The sequence below is a fragment of the Mobula birostris genome, chromosome 1 (genome assembly GCF_030028105.1).
Source record: "Mobula birostris isolate sMobBir1 chromosome 1, sMobBir1.hap1, whole genome shotgun sequence".
NCBI classification, from domain to species: domain Eukaryota; kingdom Metazoa; phylum Chordata; class Chondrichthyes; order Myliobatiformes; family Myliobatidae; genus Mobula; species Mobula birostris.
In genome coordinates this window covers 112,195,965-112,220,677 of record NC_092370.1, presented here as the reverse complement: position 1 = coordinate 112,220,677, position 24,713 = coordinate 112,195,965, and the positions used below count along the sequence as shown (strand labels likewise).

At 42.3% G+C, this 24,713-nt stretch overlaps 1 protein-coding gene across 6 annotated transcripts in view; it reads right to left on the bottom strand.

Moving 5' to 3' along the window:
* Positions 1-21,597, bottom strand: part of kif9 (kinesin family member 9) — a 103,753-nt gene extending 82,156 nt beyond the window's left edge. For 3 of the 6 annotated variants that reach the window (XM_072269026.1, XM_072269278.1, XM_072269343.1), the window contains exons 1-3: positions 21,290-21,417; positions 18,898-18,999; positions 11,454-11,619 (exon numbers count right to left, since the gene is read on the bottom strand). In XM_072269026.1, the coding sequence (XP_072125127.1) occupies positions 11,454-11,619; positions 18,898-18,999; positions 21,290-21,334 (313 nt within the window). In that variant the 5' untranslated portion in view covers positions 21,335-21,417. Of the gene's footprint in view, positions 1-11,453; positions 11,620-18,897; positions 19,000-21,147; positions 21,418-21,529 lie in introns of those variants that run through there. The other 3 variants (XM_072269195.1, XM_072269104.1, XM_072269420.1) reach the window with 3 other exon arrangements.
* Positions 21,598-24,713: the final 3,116 nt, after the last annotated feature.

Sequence of the window (24,713 nt, the reverse complement as noted above, 5' to 3'; positions counted from 1 at the left end):
TTTCACCCTGAAGGTGGTTGGAATCTGAAACACATTGCTATCATAAGGAGGAAAGAACTCTCACAATATTTAAGAATTATCTAGATGAGCAGCATTAAAATTGCTAGCTTGAGTATAAGGAAATAGTAACATCAGTTATGTATTTTTCTTTAGTGACAGTCTTCCAATCTGATTTGCTGGCTCTATTGCCCCTAAATCATACCTCCTCCGGGGCACCTAGGGGCGACTCGAGTAGAAGCAGAAGTCTCAATGGATACAATTAAGTATTTTCGTTTCAGCCTGATACAGCTAAAAAGCACAGCTGCTTCCAAGGTCAGTACAGTCAACAAAGATGACAGTGCATTTAATGAACTATCACTGCTTGAAGCTGATGGAAGTATTACTGATTGTGGACCGATGTGTCCTCGTAGGATTCCATGGAGGAAGTGTGACTGCAGATCAGGGATACAAGTGTTTTTAAGGAACCGGGGTTTTAAACTCCCAATACCAACTATCTTGCTGGCAAATGTGAGTCTCTGGTGAATAAAATTGATGATCTCAGAGCTAGGGTGCTGAATCAGAGGGACTTTAGGACTGCGTGATGGGCTTACTATACACAGTCAGGGTAGATCTACAGAGTCTCTCAAAAGCAGAGGTGGAGGAGTATACTTCAATATCAATTCTTCTTGGTGCACAAATATACCAGTGCTGTCCTAATTCTGCTCACCAGATCTGAAATATCTGGCAGTTAAGTGCCATCCTTTTTACTTACCGTGGGTTCTCTGGAATCATTTTGGTAGCAATATACATTCCACCTCAGGCCAATGTCAATCAGGCTTTAGATGATCTGAGCAATGGGATCAACATGCACGAAACTGCACACCCTAACACCTTCACCATCGTTTTGGAAGATTTTAACCGGGCTAGTCTGAAACATTCACCAAGCAACTACCATTAACAGATCACTTTCCATACCAGAGGAAACAACACACTGGACTATTGTTACACCACCATCAAGAATGCCTACCATGATATTCCACGCCCTCACTTCGGGAAGTCTGATCACCTGGCTGTTCTACTGCATCCCGAGTACAGGCAGAGACTGAAGACTGCAGCACCAGTAGTGAGGACCAAGAAGGTATGGACAAGGGAAATACAGGAGCACCTACAGGACTGCTTTGAATCAGTGGACTGGACTGTATTCAGGGATTCACCTTTGAACCTGGATGAGTATGCTGCAGTTGTTACCGACTTCATTAAAACCTGTGTGGATGAGTGTGTGTTCACAAAGACTTACTGTGCATTCCTGAACCAAAAGCCGTGGATGAACCAGGAGGTACGTCGTCTGCTGAAGGCTAGATCTGTGGCATTCAAGTCTGGCAACCCAGGCCTATACCAGAACACCAGGTATGATTTCCGGAGAGCTATTTCAAGGATGAAGAGACAATTTTGAATGAGGTTGGAGGTGACTTCGGATGTGCGACAACTCTGGCAGGGTTTGCAAAACATTACTTCCTACAAAGTGAAACCTAATAGCATGAATGGCAGCAATGCTTCACTACCAAATGAACTCAACACCTTCTTGCCTGTTTTGAAAGGGAGAATATAACTACAGCTGCACCTGATGACTTGTGATCTCTGTGTTAAAGGCCAATGTTAGGCTGTCTTTAAAGAGAGTGAACCCTCGCAAGGTGGAAGGTCCTGATGGAGTACCTGGTAAGGCTCTGAAAATCTGTGCCAACCAACTGGTGGGAATATTCAAGGACATTTTGAACCTCTCACTGCTAAGGTGGAAGTTCTCACTTGCTTCAAAAAGGCAACAACTATACCAGTGCCTAAGAAGAATAATGTGAGCTGCCTTAATAACTATCGCCTGGTATCACTCACATCTACAGTGATGAAATGTTTTGAGAGGTTGGTCATGACTAGACTGAACTCCTGCCTCAGCAAGGATCTGGACCCATTGCAATTTGCCTATTGCCACGCTAGGTCAACGGCAGTTGCAATCTCAGTGGCTCTTCACACGGCCTTAGACCACCTGGACATTACTAAACCTATGTCAGGATGCTGTTCTTCGACTATAGCTCAGCATTTAATACCATCATTCCCACAATCCTGATTGAGAAGTTGCAGAACCTGGGCCTCTGTACGTCCCTTTGCAACTGGATTCTCGACTTCCTAACCGGAAGACCACAATCTGTATGGATTGATGTTAACACCTTCTCCTCGCTGACGATCAACACTGGTGCACCTCGGGGGTGTGTGCTTAGCCCACTGCTCTACTCTCTATATACCCATGGCTAGGCATAGCTCAAATACCATCTATAAATTTGCTGACAATACAACCATTGTTGGTAGAATCTCAGATGGTGACGAGAGGGTGTACAGGAGCAAGATATGCTAACTAGTGGAATGGTGTTGCAGCAATAACTTGGCACTCAATGTCAGTAAGACAAAAGAGCTGATTGTGGACTTCAGGAAGGGTAAGACGAAGGAACACATACCAATCCTCATAGAGGGATCAGAAGTGGAGAGAGTCAGCAATTTCAAGTTCCTGGGTGTCAAGGTCTCTGACAATCTAACCAGGTCCCAACATATCGATGCAGTTATAAAGAAAGCAAGACAGTGGCTATACTTCATTAGGAGTATGAAGAGATTTGGTATGTCAACAAATACATTCAAAAACCTCTATCGATGTACCATGGAGAGCATTCTGACAGGTTGCATCACTGTCTGGTATTGGGGGGGAGGGGGCTACTGCACAGGACCAAAAGCAGCTGCAGAGGGTTGTAAATTTAGTCGGCTCCATCTTGGGTACTAGCCTATAAAATACCCAGGACATCTTCAAGAAGCGGTGTCTCAGAAAGGCAGTGTCCATTATTTAGGATCTCCAGCACCCAGGCATGCCCTTTTCTCACTGTTACCATCAGGTAGGAAGCACAGAAGCCTGAAGGCACACACTTGGTGTTTCAGGAACAGCTTCTTCCCCTCTGCCATCCGATTCCTAAAAGGACATTGAACTCTTGGATACTACCTCACTTTTAAAATATATATTATTTCTGTTTCTTGCACAATTTTTAATCTATTCAATATACATAATATAATTTATTTATTTATTTTAATTTTTTTAATTATGTATTGCATTGAATTGCTACTGCTGTTAACAAATTTCACGACACGTGCTGGTGATAATAAACCTGATTCTGATTCTCTGTGCCTGTAACCAGGCTGGGAAATTGGAGGTGAAGAACGTTCCATAGCACCACTGGGACGCTCTTGAGGCTGGGCACATTATGGCTTGTGTATCATTGTCTTCATACCTAAAGAACATAGATTATCAGTTCCAAGTTGGCAGAAGTCTTTTCCCTGATGTGAACACTGTACTGGGTTGTAATATTTCAACCCATAAAGACCAGCAGTTTGCTCTTGGGTGACAGTGCGCTTCAGTGTTATTACTGAGTACAAAGACTTTGGACATCCCTTACCTGCATTTCAATGGACACAGAAAACTGCTCCATGCATAATTGTATCTTGAGTGTGCAGTGCTGGCTAGCATGAAGCTTGTAAAGACCAGAAACGTTGCTCCTGTGGTTCTATATAAAAAAAGTTGGAGACAGGCTCTCCTACACCCTTTGTATCTTCACATATCACCAGGTATGGTTGCAAGATGGTGCTGGTGAATCACGACCAACGCTCTGTTGGCTACGTACAATACTTCTAAATATACTTCTTTTGAATTACTCTCACTGTAGTTTGTAGATTGTAATGTCCCTTTAAGCAACACATTTTAAATCAACTTACTGAACTACAGATTTCATGATCTTCAGAAGAACTCGGCAGACTTAGCTGTCAAGCAAGCAGGTACACCACCTTTAAGCAGATCAAAGTTCATCGCCATGGCCGGAAATGAGGCAGGAGGGAGGACTCCAAGCCAAGCTGAAATGCAGAGGGATGAGGATCCTCTAACCAACATCTTGTTAGCAAATATGCAGTTGCCAGAGAACAAAATTGCAGACCTGGAGGCAAAGTGAGTATATCAAAGGGAAGTGAGAAATTGTGTTCTGTGTCTTATCTCCGAGTATGCCTGTATGGTGATCAGAACTGAAGGCTTCTTGAGACACAGAATAAGCCGAACTGCTGAGTCAGAAAAGACAAAAGGCAAAAAGGTGTTTCATGATAAACTCTCTATGGTGCTCTGATGTGATGGATTTGTCAGACTCATGTTCCCCAGACCTTGAACACCTAACAATTAAATGCCAACTGTTCTATTTACCAAGGGAGTTCTCTGTAATCCTGACTGCAGTTTACATACAATCAGCAGTTGTCTATAATCAAGCACTTGAGGTATTGGTTGATGCCATCACTAAACAAGAAACAGTCCACTTCCATGCATTTCACATCACAGTTGAGGAGGGTTTCAGCTCGAAACATGGACTGTACTCTTTTCCACTGATGTTAACTAGTCTGCTGAGTTCCCCCAGTATTTTGTGTGTGTTGCAGGGATTTCAGTCAAGCTCGCTTGAAGAAATCCCTGCCCAATCACCATCAGCATACAATCTGCAGCACCAGAGGTCCCTACACACTAGACCACTGTTATATTAAGATAAGGAATGCTTACTGTTTCATGTCCAGGCTACGTTTTGGGAAATCTGATCACTTGGCTTTCCTTCTACAACCTGCATACAGGGAGAGGCTAAAGCACAAGGTTCTAGAGATAAGGACAACAAAGAAGTGGTTGTGGGAGGCAGAAGAGTGGTTACGGGATTTTTTGAGTCAGTGAGTGGGCCGTGTTCAAATACTCAACAGAGGATCTAAATGAATACACCATGGTTGTCACGGACTTTGTAGACGAGTGTGTCCCCACAAAATCATTCAGGTTTTCACCCATCAGAAGCCCTGGATGAACGATGAGATCTGCAATTTGCTGAGAGCCAGATCGGAAGCATTCAAGTCTGGCAACTAAGAAAGTTAAAAGAAGTTCAGGAGTCATCTCATGGGCAAAGTGGCAATTCCGGACTAAACATGAATCAATGAAGGATGCTCAACAGTTGTGGTAGGGCTTGAACACCATCACCTCTTAAATTAAAATCAAGCAACAGAGGCGACAACAGGGCTTCACTTTAGATGAGCTCAATGCTTTCTGTGCTCGTGTTGACCGTCAAAACAAGGAGGAACCATCATGAACTCCCACAGCCCCTAATGATCTTGTGATTTCATTCTCTGAGAATGATGCCCGAGCATACTTCAGGAGGGTGAACTCATGAAAAGCGTCTGGCCCAGACGGGGTACCTGGCTGAGAACTAAAATCTGTACTGATCTACTCACTGGAGTGTTCACCGAGAGTTTTAACCTCTGGCTTTTGCAGTGTGAGGTACTCACCTGCTTCAAACAGGCTTCAATTATACCGGTACCTAAGAAGAACATGGTAACCTGCCTCAATTGCCATCATCCAGTAGCACTTACATCTACAGTGATGAAGTGTTTTGAGAGTTTAGCGATGAAACATATCAACTCTTGCCTGAGAAGTGACTTAGATCCACTCCATTTTGTCTACCAGCACAAGAGATGCACAGCGGATGCCATTTAATTGGTTTTTCACTCAATCCTGGAACATCTGGACAGCAAAGATGCTCACATCAAGATGCTCTTTATTGACTACAGACTGGCATTAAATACTATCATCCCCTCAAAACTAATCAATTAGTTTCAAGACCTTGTCCTCAGTACCTCCTTACGCAATTGGATCCTTGATTTCCTGACTGGCAGATTCCAGTCAATTCAGATTGGCAAAAACATCTCCTCCACAACCTCCATGAGCCCAAGTGCACCACAAGGCTGTGTGCTTATTCCCCTGCTCTACTCGCTTTACACTTATGACTGTGTGGCTTAGCAGAGCTCCAATGCCATATTTGCTGACAACACCACTGTTGTAGGCAGAGTCAAAGTTGGAGATGAATCTGCATATGGGAAGAAGATTAAAATCTGGCTGAGTGACGCCCCAACAATAAACTCTTTTACTCAATATCAGCAAGACCAAGGAGCTGATTATTGACTTCAGGAGGAGGAAACCAGAGGTCCATGAGCCAGTCTTCATTGGGGGATCAGAGGTGGAAGTTCAGCAACTTTAAATTTCGCAGTGTTACCTTTTCAGAAGACCTCTCCTGGGCTCAGCGCATAATTGCAATTACATAGAAAGCACGGCAGTGCCTCTACCTCCTTAGGAGTTTGCAAAGACTTGGCATGATACCTAAAACTTTGACAAGCTTCTATAGATGTGTGGTGGAGAGTATATTGATTGGCTGCATCAAAGCCTCATATGGAAACCCCAATGCCTTTGAACGGAAAATTCTAGAAAAAGTAATGGATACAGCACAGTCCATCACAGGTAAAGCCCTCCCCACCATTGAGCACATCTACATGGAGCGTTGTCACAGGCAAGTAGCATCCATTATCAGTGACCCCCCCCCCCCCCCACCACCTAAGGCATGCTATCTTCTCATTACTGCCATGGGAAGGAAGGTACAGGAGCCTCAGGACTCACAACACCAGGTTCAGGAACAGTTATTACCCTTGAACTAAAGGGTCTAACATCACTCAACTTCACTTGTCCCATCACTGAACTGCTCCCACAACCTATGGCCTCACTCTTCATCGTATAATCTTGATATTTATTGCTGACTTTTTAATTTATTTGTTTATTACTATTTCTTTTTTTCTTTCTTTTTGTATTTGCACAGTTTATTGTCTTTTGCACACTGGTTGTCCACCCTGTCGGTGTGGTTTTTATTGATTCTGTTATGGCTATTGGATTTATTGAATTTGCCTACAAGAAAATGAATCTCAGGGTTGTATAGGGTAACATTTATGTACTTTGATAATAAATTTACTTAGAACTTTGAAGTTGACAGGACAAATGCACATATTTCAAAGTACATTTACAATAATCTTTCCATTTACACGTATTTTAGAATTGATCCACATCATCTGGATAGAGTTGTTATGGAATCTCTCCTCCCAAAGACCTGACCTACAAGATTCTCCATAACTCTGTAGCACCTTCAGCATATGCCGTAGTGTATATGCTAGGTATCTCTCTATGTAAAATGTGCACATCTAGCCTAATTTGTTCAAGCATCATTTACTCCATGTCTGATCTGATGTCATGTTCTGTGTTTATCAGACTGATTTGATGACTTCCCCCACCACTTCTATGCTCTTTGCCAGATAGTGCAAGGAGAAGGAGAAGCCCAAGGAGGGCAAGAGTGAGTAAGAGGAGGAGAATAAAGATGAGGAAGAAGAGGGTGAGGGTGAGGAGAGTTTGCAGAGTTGATATCTCTTAAAACATTGTAATACAAACTTAGAAAATAGCATGTGTCACTGACTGCAAGGAATTCCCACCATATATTTAAAAAATAAAATATTCATAGTTTAAAAGAAGAAGATATGGACAATCTCTTGAAGATATGTGCTTTCCCTTTATACCTAATATATATCATCAGTTCAGATAGAATTTTGGCCTAACGTAACACCCAAACCCAATAAAAAGGAGGATCCTCTCCTCCAGCCCAGTGAGCCATTGGACCTGGAATCATCTCCCTTCATTTTGCAAAATAAACTTTTTTCCTTTCAGATAAGGTATGAAATACTTGGAATCATGGAACACTAAAGTGTGTACAAGGGCAGTCAGAGAACTTTCTATCACAATGGGATACGAGTGTGAGTGGGATAAGTGTGGGAGAGGGAGAGGGTAATGAAGCATCGTGTTTTCTGATATTGCAGCTGGGTTTGCTTCATTGTTGTATTTGTGTGATAAACTGCAGTGGTAGTGATAATTTTGAAAAATATAATTAAATTTAATACCTTTGAGTACCTTGCTTTCTCTGTTTGTATCATAACTGGCCAGTTCTGCTGAGGATTATCCATCTGTTGTATTAACACAATTTTTCTGTCTACTGACACAGATTGATCTACAGGGAATTTTCTACAACTCTGACCTACATTTTGGTGCTTGTGCTTTTATATATCCCTTAGTTTTCAACCAGAAGACATAGCAGCAGAATTAGGCTACTTGGCCCATTGAGTCTTCTCCATCATTTCGTCATGGCTGATCCATTTTCCCTCTCAGCCCCATTCTTTTACGTTCTCCCTATATCTCCTCATACCCCGATTAATCAAGAAATTATCAACCTTTGCCTTAAATATACATAAAGACTTGACTGCAACAGCTGCCTGTGACAACAAATTCCACAGATTCACCACTCTCTGCCTAAATAATTCCTACTCCTCTCTGTTCTAAAAGAAAACACCTGTATTCTGAGGCTGTCCCCTCTGGTCTTAGACACCCTTGCCATAGGAAACATCCTCTCCATATCCACTCTATTGAAGCCTTTCAATATTCGATAGGTTTCAATGATAATATATTGTAACATTAGCAATCCTATATTTATGAGCACTTCAGTATTTTTAGACAAGAACATTCTCAATACAAATAAAGGAAACTGAAAATTCCAAGATTTATTTTATATTTGGGATACGTGTCTATTATAATGCTTGTATTCTTAAAAAAGAATGAAGGGAGAAAAATAGGATATCAAAGATCAGTTAGTCTGACATTCATAGTTAGAAAAATGTTGTGTTCCATTATTAAGGATATCATAACCAGTCACTTGAAAAATCATCTATTTGGCAAAGGCATTCAGAATTTCTCAGATAAAGAAGCAGAGTGCACACACATGATCCGGAGCACATTCAATCTGAGGCAAGTAGCATTCCTATAATTTAAGAGTCAGCATTCAAATCATACCCTGCCTGCTTGCATGAGTCCTGCTTCAAAACTACTGTGGCTACAAGAGCAATTCAGAGTCTGGCTATATGAGCAAATAACTCTCCTGCTGGCCATCCAAAGCTTTTCTTCTATATATAAAAGTACAAGTCAGGAGAATGATTTAATACTCTCTACTTGTCTAGATGAATCCAACTCCAACAACAATCATGAAGTTGGATACTAGCCAAGGCAAAGCAGCCCGTTTATCTCAGCGCCTATTTAACAATTTAAACAATGGGCCACATCACACTGGTGGCTACCTGGCAGTTCTATGGAGAAATGCCAGCTAACTACAGTGGGGCTAGTGTATTCCTGATTTCCATGTCCTTGCATTACAATGCATCTGATCTCCTGCTTCATTGCTGCTCTCACCACAAAGTCCAGAGATGGAATTCAGTCCTAATGAGGCAACAGGCTTGATACATATCATACCTGACCCCCTTAGATTTACTTCAACAATGGCTAGCCTTTGTGGCATTAACTCCATTTATTAGAATTCAGTTTCTGGCATGCATTAGAAAGTACAAGTAGATAGTTATTTTTCCACTTTATTTAATCTTGATGTTTTATATTAATTGGAACAATACAGAAATTGCTAGAGAAACTCAGAGGACCAGACAACATTGACGGGGGGAAATGGACAAGTGCTGTGTTGTGTCAAGGCCCTTTGCCAAGACTGGAAAGAGAAAGAGGAAACAGCCAGTATGGTAAGGTGTGTGGGGTAGGGAGGAATGAAGTAAAGTGGAAGGGCGATAGGTGGATCCAGATGAGAGGTGGTTGGTAGGTAGGTGAGTGAGGGGAGAGCGGAAATGATGTAAGAATCATTTCTTATGTTTGCTAATGCTCGGTGGAAGTGATAAACGGAAGAAGAATGAATTTGTAGGTGAGGACAGTGGACTATAGAATAAAGAGAACGGGAAAATGGATTAGAAAATGAACAACTCAGACTAGTTACAGTACAATTTATACGAAGAGGGTAAATTCAAATTAAATTCACTTGGCATGAACTCACTCCCATATCGGGCAAAGCATGTGATGGAAGCTGAGAAAATTTACTTTAAGATTGTATTATCAAATCTGACAACATTGGAACATATTGATTGAATACAGGAATAAGTTTGGAATTACTCCAACAACATGTCCTCTCAAGCAGTAATCTACTGAACAAAGTCAGCAGGTCGAGGAGCATTTGTAGGTCTAGTATCCTGATGCTCCAGATTCAAGCATCTGTAGTTTCTTCCTTCTCTGTATGTCCTCTCAAGCCTGCTCCACTAATGAATGTGATGGCTAAACTATAGTCTCAGCACCTCTCGTTTGCTTGTTCCCCTCAACCCTCATCTCTTGTATAGTCCAAATATCTAACTCAGCCTTGCATAATTTCAACAATTTAGTTTCCAAAATTCTCTGGGATGGAAGATTCATGGATCCAGACAGAAGAAATTCCTTCTTATCTCCATCTAAAATCAGTGAACCCTTATTCTGACATTATGACTCGCAGTTCTAGATTCTCCCATGACAGGAAACTTCAACTTAACATCTATTTTTCAAGCCTCCTTTTCTGGATCTTCAGTAAGATCACCTCCCATTCTTCTAAACTCCAATGAGTATAATCCCAACCTGGCAAAATAGTGTTTAATGCCTTCATCCCAGGAATCAACCTAGTGGACCTTGTCTATACTGTGCAATAGATGTGTATCTCTCCTAAAATAAGATCAAGAATGTATACATTCTAAGTATAGTCTTATCAACACATTGCACAAATGTAGCATGACTTTCTAGCTTTTACCTTCCTCTCCTTTGCAATAAAGACCAACAGTCTTTATTGCCTTCTTAACAATTGGCTGTATCTGCATACCAACTGTGATTCATGCACACACTCAGATCCTTATGTAGAGTACTATACTCCAGTCTCTTCCCATTTTGCGCATTATTTTTCCCATTCTCCCTTTCAAAGTTGATAAAGCTGTAATATATCCCATATGCGGAAAACACTCCTCACTAAACCAATATGTTTCTTTTGTAGATTCCTCACACCCTACATGCAACCTCTTTCCTACCTACCTCTGTATGACAGACTTATTAAGTCACTAAAATAGTTTAGTCCCCAGATCTCATCCTAGAAATAAGAAAACAATTTAGAGAAAGTGATCAAGAAACAGACGTAAATGTAGTTTTAAGGAGTCTTTCGACAATGGGGACGTGTAGTATGTTACAATGATTCATGGAATATGAAGGACTGATATTTGACAGATCTGCCACTGACGGTGGATTGAAAGTCAGTTCTTTCTGTTAATGTTTCAGTGCTTTTAGCACCTGGGCTTTTGTCAAGTCACTGTATATACCTCAGGGAAATGACCACCATTCACCTGGAACACACCTTATTTGTCAAGAGTATTAAACGTATTATAAGGTTTAATATTTCATATCACTTATTGCATCTGTTGGGGAAATCAGGTTTCCATACACAGCTACTGCACTGCCAACTACAACTTTACTTCCATGTTCATACTGCAGGATAGATTTTTCTTTCAATGTTGTAACTACAAGTTCTATTCCCTTTGTGGTCAACAACACGATCTTTATACTCATGAAAATGGCTAGGGTGAAATTCCTCACATCTTCACCAACTTAAAAATTTAAAGCTACGTACTGCTGAAGCCATTAATTATGCTGGAGACTGCTTTCTTTGCAACGGCATTATACACAACATCTTGAGGCACATCATGAAGAATTTCATCTACTTTGAATAACCAGTTGCAATGTTGATTGTTGGCTACCTCTTTACGCTGGTCCGGTCTGGTGTGAATTTTAATCGTCTGCAAAGTATGTTAAACAGAAGTTATTTGTCTAAGCTTTGAAAATCAGTTCAAGGTAAAGTCTACAATAACACAATTGATTTATAAATATACTGAGTTCAATTTGGTTCTAATGAAACTTGATGGTTTAACTCTCACTTGTGCTGTGGAAGAATTAAGATTGACAGCTAAGTTTACGAGGTCTGCTGGGGTATAAAAGTAATATTTAAACCAATCCGTAAGTGATCTCAAATAGTTTAATCCTGACATGAGCTTCAGTACGCGGTCTTCTTTTTCATACCCAGATAGGAGGCACTTGCAGAAAAGTTGAAAAAGTCTTGCATTGTTTTTGATCAAGAACAGAAACTATACATTCTAATATCCAATAACTCATCCTTACTTTTTTAAAGTACTGAGATAGGCTAGCACAGCCTGACTGACCTAAACTCAAATGTATCAAAAAAATTTATACAACTTGGTTTAGGCATACAGTTTTTAATATGGATAACACATGACCTCTCTGTCTTTATAGTCTCTTTTGTTATTCAATTGAATCCAAATGTTACTTGAAGAACAGCATTTGATATTCCAATTCAACATATTTCAGTCATTAGGGTACCACAATATGATTAGAAAATGGTTTTCTAAATCTAACCTCATCTATCCACAGGCCTGTACAACTCAGGCTGTGCCTCTTTACTCCTTGTGAAACAGATAACATTGGAAAAGTTTCATTTATGTCTGTACTTAGCTATTCTCAGAAGATGGTAATTGTTTTCTTTTGTAAATGATGCTCAAGGAAGTCAGCATACAAATAATTAGGAAAGTAAGTGGAAGGTTGGCCTTTATTGCAAGAGAGTGGAGTAAAGGCAAGTCATTCAACAATTGAATCAACTGTTGGGGAGACCATACGTTTAAGGGATATACTTGCACAGGAAGCAGTTGAGGAGATAGAAAATACAAAACAAAAAGAGAAATTGTTGAAAATACCCAGTCAACATTCTAATTTTATTCTAATTTTGTCTAGCTCTGACGAAAGATCAAAGGTGGTGACAGATTGCAGATGATCTTTCTGGAGGAGATGTAAATAAAGGAACTGAATGAGGGCAGGAGGAACAGATTAAAAGTAATACTGGAAACACATTGCTGAATATCTGAAATGGGAGGGGAATGCTGGAAATACCCAGCAGAGCAGCAGCATCTGTAGAGTTAGGACTTTTTTTTTGTCAGAACTCAGAAATTCTCATACATACTGGAAAGGTTAGTTGCCTGAAATTGTTGAACTCAATATTGAGTGCTGAGGGCACTAATGTTCCCTAATTAGAAGATTAAAAGATCAAAGTAAATTTATTATCACAGTACATGAAATCATATACTACCCTGAGATTTGTCTTCTTGTGGATATATACAGTAAATCCAAGAAACACAATAGAATCAATGAAAGACCGCATCTAGCAGGGTAGACAACCAATGTGCAACGGACAACTGTGCAAATATGAAATAGAAAAAATAATAAATAAATAAGCAATAAATATCAAGAAAATGAGATGAAGAGTACTTGAAAGTGAGTCCAAAGTTTGTGGGAACAGTTTAGTGATGGGGCGAGTGAACTTATCCCCTCTGGTTTAAGAGTCTGATGGATGAGTGGTAATAACTGTTCCTGAATCTGGTAGTGTGGGTCCTAAGAACCCTGTATCTTTTTTGTCATGGCAGCAGCGAGTGGAGAGCATGGCCTAGATGGTGGGGGTCCTTGATGATGGATGCTGCTTTCCTGCGACAGTGCTGTATGTAGATGTGCATAATGGTGGGGAGGGCTTTACCTGGTGTCATTACGGAGAAAGCGTGGCAGCGCCTCTATGTTCTTAGAAGTTTGTGAAAATTCAGCATGCCATCTAAAAGTTTGACAAACTTCTATAGCTATGAAATGGTGAGTATATTGACTGGCTGCATCACAGCCTGGTATGGAAACACCAATGCCCTTGTACATAAAATCAATCAAAAAGTAATGGATACAGCCCAGTCCATCATGCTTAAAGCCCTCCCCACTATTGAGGGTATCTACATGGAGCACTGCTGCCATCAGGAAGAATGTACAGGACCCACATTATTCCAGCAGGTGCAGGAATAATTATTACCCCTTAACAATCAAGCTCGTGAATCAGAGGGGATAATTCCACTTGCCCCAATACTGTAGTGTTCCCACAACATATGGACTCACTTATAAGGACTCTTCATCACATATTCCTGATATTTATTGCTTATTTATATTTTTTTTCTTTTTATATTTTCACAGTTTGTTGTTTTTTTTTGTACATTGGCTGTTTGTCCATCCTGTTGGATGCAGCCTTTCATTGATTCCATTGTGATTCTTGTAATTACTGTGATCGCCCTCAAGAAAATGAATCTCAGGGTTGTAGATGGTAACATATACACTAACTACTTTGATAATAAGTTTACTTTAAACTTTGAGTTTATGTTAAATTTAGTTTGAACAGTACAAGAGGCCAGAAAATTAACACCAGTCTTTATACCTGTTCCCTTCATATCTTCCCAGGACCCAACACACTTTCCAAGTAAAATTTGTATGTGTACCTGCTGCTCATGCTGCGGCCCTGTCTACGTTGGTAAAACAAAATGCACATAGATGACCGTTTGTGGATCACCTCCATTTAGTCATCAGGACGACTTTGAGCTTCAAGGTCCCGTCACTTTAATCCTTCAACTCACTCTCATTGTGATCTCTGGTTTTGGTCTCTTGCATTGTTGTAATAAAGACCAACATTATGTTTGAGGTACAGTATCTAATCTTTCGACTTAGCATGTTACAGGCTTTAGGACACAACACTGAATTCAGTAATTTCAGAAAGCCTGCTTTTTTTTGTATTGGAAATGGTCAATTCTTATACAAAAATTCAATATAAGTAGGTAACACTATTTTATATTTTCTCTCTTTAAATGCTGTGAGATCGCCTGGACCCCTGGATATTTACAGCATCTTTTTATTTTATAGTTTGATCAATTGGATCAAACTCCCTCCCTCCCCTCCAATTGGATATGAAATAACTGTCAGTTCTCGCATTCCCTTTTCTCTTGCCTGTCTCCATTCATCTCCTCTATCTGTTTCTCTTTTAGATACATCATATGCAGTTGACATTCACTTTCCAATATCATCTAACACCATCATCTTTTGTTGCATTAATTTTTCCTTAGGCTCCAAATTATCACTGATTCCCTTTTGTTTTCTCCACTCCTTCTCACCATCTTCAGTTCAATAGGACATGCTTACTTTCTAACTGATAAACACAAGAATGTCTGCAGATGCTGGAAATCTAAAGCAACACACACAAAATGCTGGAGGAACTGAGCAGGTCATGCAGCATTTATGGAAATGAATAAACAGTCGGTTTCAGGCTGAGACACTTTGTCAGGACTGACTTGGAAGGGGAAAGATGCCAGAATAAAAAGATGAGGGGAGGGGAAGGACGCTAGCCAGCAGGTGATAGGTGAAGCGAAGTGGGTGGGAAAGGTAAAGGGCTGGAGAAGAAGGAATCTGATAGGAGAGGAGAGTGGACCAAAGAAGAAAAGCAAGGAGAAAAGGACCCGGAAGTGATAGACAGGGAAGAAGAGGTAAAAGGCCAAAGTGAGGAATAGAAAGGGTGGGGGGAAAAGAAGAAATGTTTTTAACAGAAGGAGAGATCACTACTCATGCCATCAGGTTGGAGGCTACCTGCATGGAATATAAGGTGTCGCTCCTCCACCCTGAGGGTGGCCTCACCTTGGCACAAGATGAAACCATGGATCGACATGTCAGAACAGGAATGGAAATCAAAATTTAAACGTTTGGCCACCAGGAAGTTCTGCTTTTGGAGGATGGAACGTAGGTACTTGATGGCTCTCACCAATTTAGAGGAGGCATCGGACACAGTAGATGACCGCAGCAGATTTTCAGGTGAAGTGTAGCCTTGCCTGGAAGGAATATTTGGGGCCCAGAATGGAGGTGAGGGAGGAAGTGCCTCATGAAACTAAATGTCTCAGGTTACTGACTGGAATAATAACTGACTTCCTGTCCACTATGTGATGCTTCCTAACTTGGTAAGTATATCTAGCATTTTTCTGTTTTTGTTTTACAAGTTTGATTCTTGAGATGAAATGGTTATCTGAGAAGGAATGTTTGAATGATTGGTCTCTAGTTATTCTAGTTTCTAAGAGGTGATCCTGTTGAACCACAAGCTTCCAAGGGTTTGGCAAGGCAGATGATGAGAGGATGTTTCTACTCATGAAGGAAATTTGGAACAACAGGCCGAAGTTTCAGAATAAGTGGCTGCCTGTATAGGATAGAGATGAGAACAAATTTCTTCTTTTAGAATTCTCAACTCCAAACAACAGTGGAACTAAATCACTGGACATATTCAAGGCTGACATAGACTTTTCTCAACAGGGGAAATCAAAAATTACAGAAAGGTGGAGCTGCGAGCAGATTGAAATGATCTAGTATTTCATCGATTAGTGGATCAGTCTCAATGAGTCATCTGGCCTATACAGGTTTATATATATTTTTTGTGTTCCACTGATTTTCTTATGCATCTGCCAAATGGGAATGGTTAAGTTATTTATGGAGTATGAGTAAAATTAATGCAAGAGCTGTAGATCAAAATATTTTTATATTTTTAGTAAAACTTTCAAAGCACTTCACCAAAGCATGATCAGGTATCAATTTTTCCGAATCAAAGTTCAAAGTAAATTTGTTATCAAAACTACATATATGTCACCATATATAACCCTAAGGAAATGAATCTCAGGGTTGAATATGGTGACATTTATGTACTTTATAATAAATTTACTTTGAACTTTGATTCGGAAAAATTGATATCAAATCAGTGAAGACATTAAAGTTGGTGAGTATGAAAGTTAGATCAAAAAGAAAGGCATTAGGACTAGTAGATTCATTTTCACAGTAACAAACCTGCCATTCCAAAGTTGGGGGTAGAAAGACAGGGATATATCAGAGTTCACAATTAAATGAAAATAGGGGTAATACTGTAGAGGATTGTAGGATCAAGAATAGGATGGAGATGAGAACAATGAAAAATCTGAGCGCAAAAAATACTAAATTTGATTCACTGATGAAACAAGAGCAAAAGTAGCAAAGAAAACAAGATAATACTACCTTCTCTTGTCTGTGAATTATTGGTAAATTAGTTGAGCTTTCTTAACAGATCGATTGTAACACATTTGTTTTAGAATGCCTGTCAGGCTTTCTAATGTATTAGACGACATGAATGACCAATCTGAAGAACTGTACAGGTCAATAAATCTAGCCTAATTCCTCATTCCAGCAATGCAGGTTGTAGTGGTTACTTGAAAACAAACCAAAACCGCTTAGATACTAAACGCAGGGGATTGATACTGTATGACGTGCTATCAATCTAGTAACCAAGTTCCAATGTTGAAGTATACGTTTGATCCTTTATTAATAAACTAGCCAAACAATTTTGAAATGATAAAACAAATGAAGCTAAAACTAGCGATTTAACAAAATAAACAATATCAGTGTATTAAATGTACTTAAGCGTATTTAAGTGGTCAACAAAAAAAAGACATCATATCCGGCCCACTCTCCAGTTCTACCCAAACTAAACTTGTCTAAAGATGAAGCATGAATATGTAACTAAACTCTTTGTTTCTACCATGCCCCCACCCATGCAACTAACTATCAGTAAATGCGCAACACAAAATACAGTGCAGATAGAAAATAGATATATGGCTCATACACGGGTCACAACTCCTTCAATACACATCCAAATACATTCATATATGATGAGTGTTCCTGATCCTACCATCTTTACAGGCAAATGTTACCCATCTCCCTTTCAATGTTTCTACTAGTTATTTTAAATCCATGCTCTGTTTTTTTAAAATTCTCTCCTAAGGGAGATTGTTAATTTTGCATTAAGGAGGTGCCAATCAATATTAGGGAAGCTGAAGTCAACAACCTTGTTATTTTTGCATCTCACGAAATCTGCTCCTCAGTGCCTCTGTTGCTGTTGGGCGGTGGGGGGGGGGAGCCTATAGAGTGCTCCTGATAGAGTGATTGCCTCATGAAATCTGCTCCTCAGTGCCCCTGTTGCTGTCGGGCGGTGGGGGTGGGGGTTAGGGGGGGAGCCTATAGAGTGCTCCTGATAGAGTGATTGCCTCATGAAATCTGCTCCTCAGTGCCTCTGTTGCTGTTGGGCGGTGGGGGTGGGGGTGGGGAGGGAGCCTATAGAGTGCTCCTGATAGAGTGATTGCTCCCTTTCTGTTTCGGACTTCAACCACACTGACTCAGTAGATGACCCCTCCATGGCATCACCCTTTTCTGTAGTTGTGATACTTTCCCTGATTAACAATGTCACTCCTCCACTGTTTTTACCTCCCTCCCTGTCCAAGTGAAACATCTGAACCTCGTAGCATACAGCACTGTAGCTTCAGATACTACTTGCACTACAATAGGCACATTTCAATCCATCCCATTGACTCCAATTCTGCCCTATCCTTCCTCACATTCTCTCTACATGGTTCATCTAGATGTATACCAATTGCCCCATCCTCTGACTAGTCATTCTACTTCCCATCGTCATACCAGACCGATTTAAACCCTCCCCAATAGCTCTAGCAAATCTGCCCGCAAGGATATTGGTCGCCCTCTGGTTCAGGTGTAACGTGCTTTTGTACAGGTCATACCTTCCACAAAAGAGATCCCAATGATCCACAAATCTGAAACCTTGCCCTACGGTCTTCTGACTCTTCCACCAATCAACCTCTAAGATCTTTACTTCATCCCTCCCATTCCAGGTTTCACCTATCACCTGGTTTTCCTCTCTCCCCTCCTCCCACCTTTTAAGACTACTCCTCAGCTTTTATCTCCAGTCCTGCCGAAGGGTTTCGGCCCGAAACGTCGACTGTAAAAAAGATTACTCCCTTACGCAAGTTCCTCAGCCACACATTCATCTGCCAAATCATTCTATTCTACCCACACTGGCACGTGGCACAGGCAGCAATCCAGACCTTACTAACCTTGAGGTCCTGCTTTTCAGCTTCCTACCTAGCTCCTTATATAATCTCTTCAGGACCTCATCCCTTTTCCTTCTAAGGGCCACTCTTCTTAAACTGCCAACTGCCGAATAAACTATGATATCTCAAGCCCACCAAAAAGTTCCACAAGGCCCCACTCATGTTTTTATCTCTAATAATTCAACTGGATTTTTACCATTATTTTTCTTTTAAAATTTAACCCACCATGGTGTTCTACAATACTCTTACCTCATTGTCAGAGGAGCACTCAATCATATCTGTGGCAAAATTAGCTGTTGTCCTGATTCTTACAAACACCTTCACACCTGTATTTTTCCTGTCCATGTTATACTGAAAATGGAATGAAGTACAAACATTAGAGAATGAAATATTAGGTATTCTTCCAGCTTCAAAACTCTAAGACCAGTGAAGCACCAGCTGTACTGTCAATAAACCAAGCCTCAGTGACTTAAATATTTATTGTCTCGAGTGGTTAAATTGTTAAAGGTCTCAAATACAGATATATTTAGAAACATAGAAAACCTACAGCACAATACAGGCCCTTCTGCCCACAAAGCTGTGCCAAACATGTCCTTACCTTAGAAATTACCTAGGGTTACCCATAGCTCTCTATTTTTCTAAGCTCCATGTACCTATCCAGGAGTCTCTTAAAAGACCCTATTGTATCTGCCTCCACCAGCATTGCCAGCAGCCCATTCCATGCACTCACCACTCTCTGCGTAAAAAAACTTACCCTTAACATCTCCTCTGTATCTACTTCCAAGCACCTTAAAACTATGCCCTCTCATGTTAGCCATTTCAGCCCTGGGAAAAAGCCTCTGACTATCCACACGATCAATGGCTCTCATCATCTTATACATCTCTGTCAGGTCACCTCTCATCCTCTGCTGCTCCAAGGAGAAAAGGCCGAGTTCACTCAACCTATTCTCATAAGGAAAGCTCCCCAACCTAGGCAACATCCTTGTAAATCTCCTCTGCACCTTTCTATGGTTTCCACATCCTTCCTGTAGTGAGGCGACCAGAACTGAGCACAGTACTCCAAGTGGGGTCTGATTAGCGTCCTATACAGCTGCAAAATTACCCCTTGGCTCCTAGATGAAGGCCTATGCACTGTATGCCTTCTTAACCACAGAGTCAACCTGCACAGCAGCTTTGAGTGTCCTATGGACTCAGACCCCAAGATCCCTCTGATCCTCCACACTGCCATGAATGTTATCATAAATACTATATTCTGCCATCTTATTTGACCTACCAAAATGAACCACTTGACACTTATCTGGGTTGAACTCTATCTGCCACTTCTCAGCCCAGTTTTGCATCCTATCAATGTTCTGCTGTAAACTCTGACAGCCCTCCACACTATCCACAACACCCCCAACCTTTGTGTCTGCAGCAAATTTACTAACCCATCCCTCCACTTCCTCATCCAGGTCATTTATAAAAATCACAAAGAGAAGGGGTCCCAGAACAGATCACTGAGGCACACCACTGGTGACCAACCTCCATGCAGAATATGACCCATCTACAACCACTCTTTGCCTTCTGTGGGTATGCCAGTTCTGGATCCACAAAGCAATGTTCCCTTGGATCCCATGCTTCCTTACTTCTCAATAAGCCTTGCATGGGGTACCTTATCAAATGCCTTACTGAAATCCATATACACTACATCTACTACTCTACCTTCATCAATGTGTTTAGTCACATCCTCAAAAACTTCAATCAGGCTCGTAAGGCACGACCTGCCTTTGACAAAGCCATGCTGACTATTCCTAATCATATTATGCCTCTCCAAATGTTCATAAATCCTGCCTCTCAGGATCTTCTCCATCAACTTACCAACCACTGAAGTATGACTCACTGGTCTATAATTTCCTGGCCTCTACCTACTCCCTTTCTTGAGTATGGGAACAACATCCGCAACCCTCCAATCCTCTGGAACCTCCCCCATCCCCATTGATGATGCAAAGATCATCGCCAGAGGCTCAGCAATCTCCTCCCTCCCCTCCCACAGTAGCTTGGGGTATACCTCATCCAGTCCCAGTGACTTATCCAACTGGATGCTTTCCAAAAGCTTCAGCACATCCTCTTTCTTAATATCTACGTGCTCAAGCTTTTCAGTCCGCTGTAAGTCATCCCTACATTCAATGGAGCAAGGGATATTAGTTCAAAGATACAGAGGGCAATCTAAGTTAAGAGAATATTTGAAAATTAGATCCAACACAAATTATTTCAGTAGCCACATCTTTTTAAGATGCCACGAAAATCTGGAGACTTGTCATCCAAAGCTCCAATAACGTAACCTGTACGACTGCCCTGGTGAATGTAGCTTTCCTATGTATGCCGCCTCCATCTTCCAATAGGAGTATAGCAAAAAGTTTTCCGTATGCCTTTCCACACCCCTTCTCACTGAATTATGAACAGCAAAGCCCAGATAAAGCCAGTCTATATGAGTTTAGGATAAGATTGAAGAAGTGTTACCAAAGTATAACTGCTTTCTCTCTCTTTCGCTCTTTAAATTGAAGTATTGAAGACCTCGTCTCCCTCCCCTTCTTCCTCTGGCTCTCCTATTGCATTCAGAGAGCTCCAACTTGCCGCATTGGCATTACCGGGCCAGTGATACCTTGGAAACTATCCCCATGGTAACGGGGCAAGAGTGCTCTGCCATAGTGGATCCTCGCTGGTCTCGTTCAGTGTTATTCACGCGGGTTCCATTAACAGCTCGCGGGCGGGCTGCTTACTCCTCTGCTCTCAGAGGTGACCACGGTTCGTTCCCCAACCCGCGTGCTGAGCGCACGCTGGCGACCGTTGCCACGGCACGGTCGCCGTGGAAACACGACGCGCGGTCGGCGAGGGAACATACCCGTCGTCAGGAGGTATCCCTGATCTGAGTCCCTTCGCTGAAGTGTTGCCGTTCCCGTTCGGTGTGGTGATTTGTTCAAAGGGAAGTGAAGGAGGGAAAATAAACACTTTGCCAGAAGAGCCCAGAACAAAACATATCTCTGGCCGTGGCAACAATAAATCACTGCCGATGCTGGAAGTCTGAAATAAAACAGAAAATTCTAACGAACAGTCGACTGACGCATTGACTTGATTCCCTCTCCATTCACCCCGTCTGACCTGCCGCGGATTTCCAACATATTCTGCTTTTATCCCTCCAGTAATGTTATTTAACTAGTTTTAGGTGGGGGAGTTTAGCCTGTGTGGAAATCTCGATCTTCAGTAAGCAAGAACAAAATACGAATTGCTGGAGATTTTTTTGCGAGTCAGGCAGAAGTTGGGGAAGAGGTTCCTGCATTAGGAATAAGCGCTGTTTCACTAACGAGAAATTGCGCGGGATTTATCATTGCGCTGAGTTGCTGAATTCTATGTGCATATAGAAGCATTTATAAACCTATTAAGATCTCTCGTATCTTAATAAACTGGCTAAACTGGTGGTAGTGGTAGTGGTCCCGGTGGTGGGTGGGGGGGGGGGGAGTGGTTCTGGGAGCAAGACATCCATAGTGCGCCCATGTTTAGTTGGAATGCCGGAGGGCAGGAATGTGACCCACTACATCCGAATCGCTAGATACCAGCAGGGAGATACCGCAGGTGGCGAGATGTGGCCTGCAAGAAAATAAAACCAGAAAATACTGGAAATGCTCAGCATGCCGGGTCTTATCTGTGGGAAGAGGAAGAGAACCGGCGGTTCAGGTTCAAGATTTTACTCATAAATCTGGACGATTAGCGGGCTTGGATTACACACTATTGCAGTAGAGCTGCTAGGACTTGATGTTTCAATCCCTATGGTAAATTGGCACTCTCGATGTTGGCAGTGGGTTTGGAGTGGTGACAAGGAGGGAGGGTAGGTACGTCATCGGGGTCATCAGGTGAGCACCCTCCTTCTTTGACGTTTGGTTCATAAGCCCATGACGTCTCCAGAGGGCTCAACAGTGCTACCTGGCGTCCCAGATACACCCCCCTCAGTTCCATATCCTCCTGTCTTCATCTTGCAGCCCAGTTTTTGTCTTTCCTTTTCACCCAAATCCAATTGCTGCTTTCTTCTGCTGCATTTGACAAGGACTTGATTGCTTGTTGGAGGGAGTAACCCCTCACCCCCATCTTCTTCAATAGACTGGTGGTAGATGTAGCATCGAATCCCCTGCATCCCACTTCTACAGGGAAAATCTTGGTCTTCCTGCCATTCTGGGCAGCTTCAGTTGCCAGTTCGGAGTACTTGGTCTTTTTCCTCTCATAAGCTTCTTCGACACCATCTTCCCATGGTACTGTCAATTCCACAACATATGCCAGCTTGGCTGTTATGGACCACAGGACCACGTCTGGCCGGAGTGTTGTAGCCGCAATGTCTGGGGGAAACACAAGCTTTTTTTCCAAGCCCACGTCCATTTTCCAATCCCGAGCAACCTGCAGAGTGCTTATATCTTTTGATGTTATGTGGTGCTCTGGAGGTTGGCCTGCTGGTACAAATCGTGTAATGTGGACATTTCCTGCCGATGTTTGGAATAAAGTTTGAAGTTCAATTTCAAAATGTCACCATAACAAATCGAACCATTTCAGTTTTTAGCTGCTGTGTTTCTTTGTAATGGCACTTACATGCTGGGCTCAAGAGAGACCCTCTGTAACGATAACACTGAGGAATTTAAACTTGCTGGCCCACTCCAGCTCCTATCCCCCAATGAGGACTAGCTTATGGGCGTCTGGTTTCTTCCTCATGAAGTTATAATCAGCTCCTTGGTCTTGCTGACATTGAGTGAGAGTATTGCTTTACCACCTGTATTTGGCTGCCAAGGTCAGTGTTTGGCATTTCTTCCCAGAACTCATCCATTAGTGTGTCATAAGGGGGGCGCTGGTGAGTGGACCCAAATGCAAGACACAGACACTGAAGTACAAGGAACAGGACTTGACTAGAGTAGGGACGTGACAGGATACAGACAAGGAGCAGGGACAAGAACGCAGACTTGGGCTAGGACATTAACTAGACAGGGAACCTGGACAAGGAACGATGAACTACGAGCCTGGGCTTGGAGTCTGAGCCAGAGACTGGACAAGGACCCAGAACCTGAGTCTTGCCTTGGGCTCAGACCCCAGAACCGGGCAAGGACATGACATGAGTACAGCACAGGACATGGCTGGGGTCTTGAGGCTGGAGACTGCAGGCTGGGGTCCTGAGGCTGGAGGCTGCAGGCTGGGGTCCTGAGGCTGGAGGCTGATAACTCGGAGGCTGGAGCTCAGAGACAGACTGGGAACTGTACATCAACATAGAGCTGAGACTTATCCTTCGAAAAGCTGGGACTCATCTTTAACACGACACTAACATGAGACTGGGCAGTACATAGACATAGAGCCGGGGCTTATCCTTAGACAAGCCGGGACTCAACTTTATCTCCACACCAAGGTGGGACAGGTCCATCCGTCGGGTAACAGCAGAACGGCCGGACTTACCCAACAGAGGCAAAGACAAGACAAGACAGGCCCCCCTCCCCCGCAGGGCAATGGCAGAACGGCCTGACTTACCCCACAGAGGCGAGGACAAGAAGAGACAGATCCTCCCGCAGGGCAGCGGCAGAATGGCCTGACTTACCCTACAGAGGCGAGGACAAGAAGAGGCAAACACCGAAGAATGACAGACAGTTCCATCTCTGCATCGGGGTTGCTCCGAGTCACAGTTACGGCCAGCAACCTCAGCTGGCTATGGAAACAGCCAGATCCCTACCTAACTCGGAGTGGCTGATGGCCACTCAACTGGCCCAGGAAACGGCTGAATCCATACTGCAAAGACAGCTCCGACTACCGACAGCAAGGCTTCATGAAGCGATGGTTCTCCAACGTGGCCTAAAGGTGGCAAATAGCCGCTCTAACCTTCCACCGGCAGGTTGCTCCCAGGGGATCTTGACAAGACAAACCGGCAGCCCACACTTGAACCAAGGCTACTTATATTCCAAGCCCCAAAATGGGAATCAGATGCCTATGATTAACCCAACCGAAACAAAGGAGAACTGGAAGACCTGGAGTCTGAGTCCACGGACCAGACCGTGAACCGGTATGCG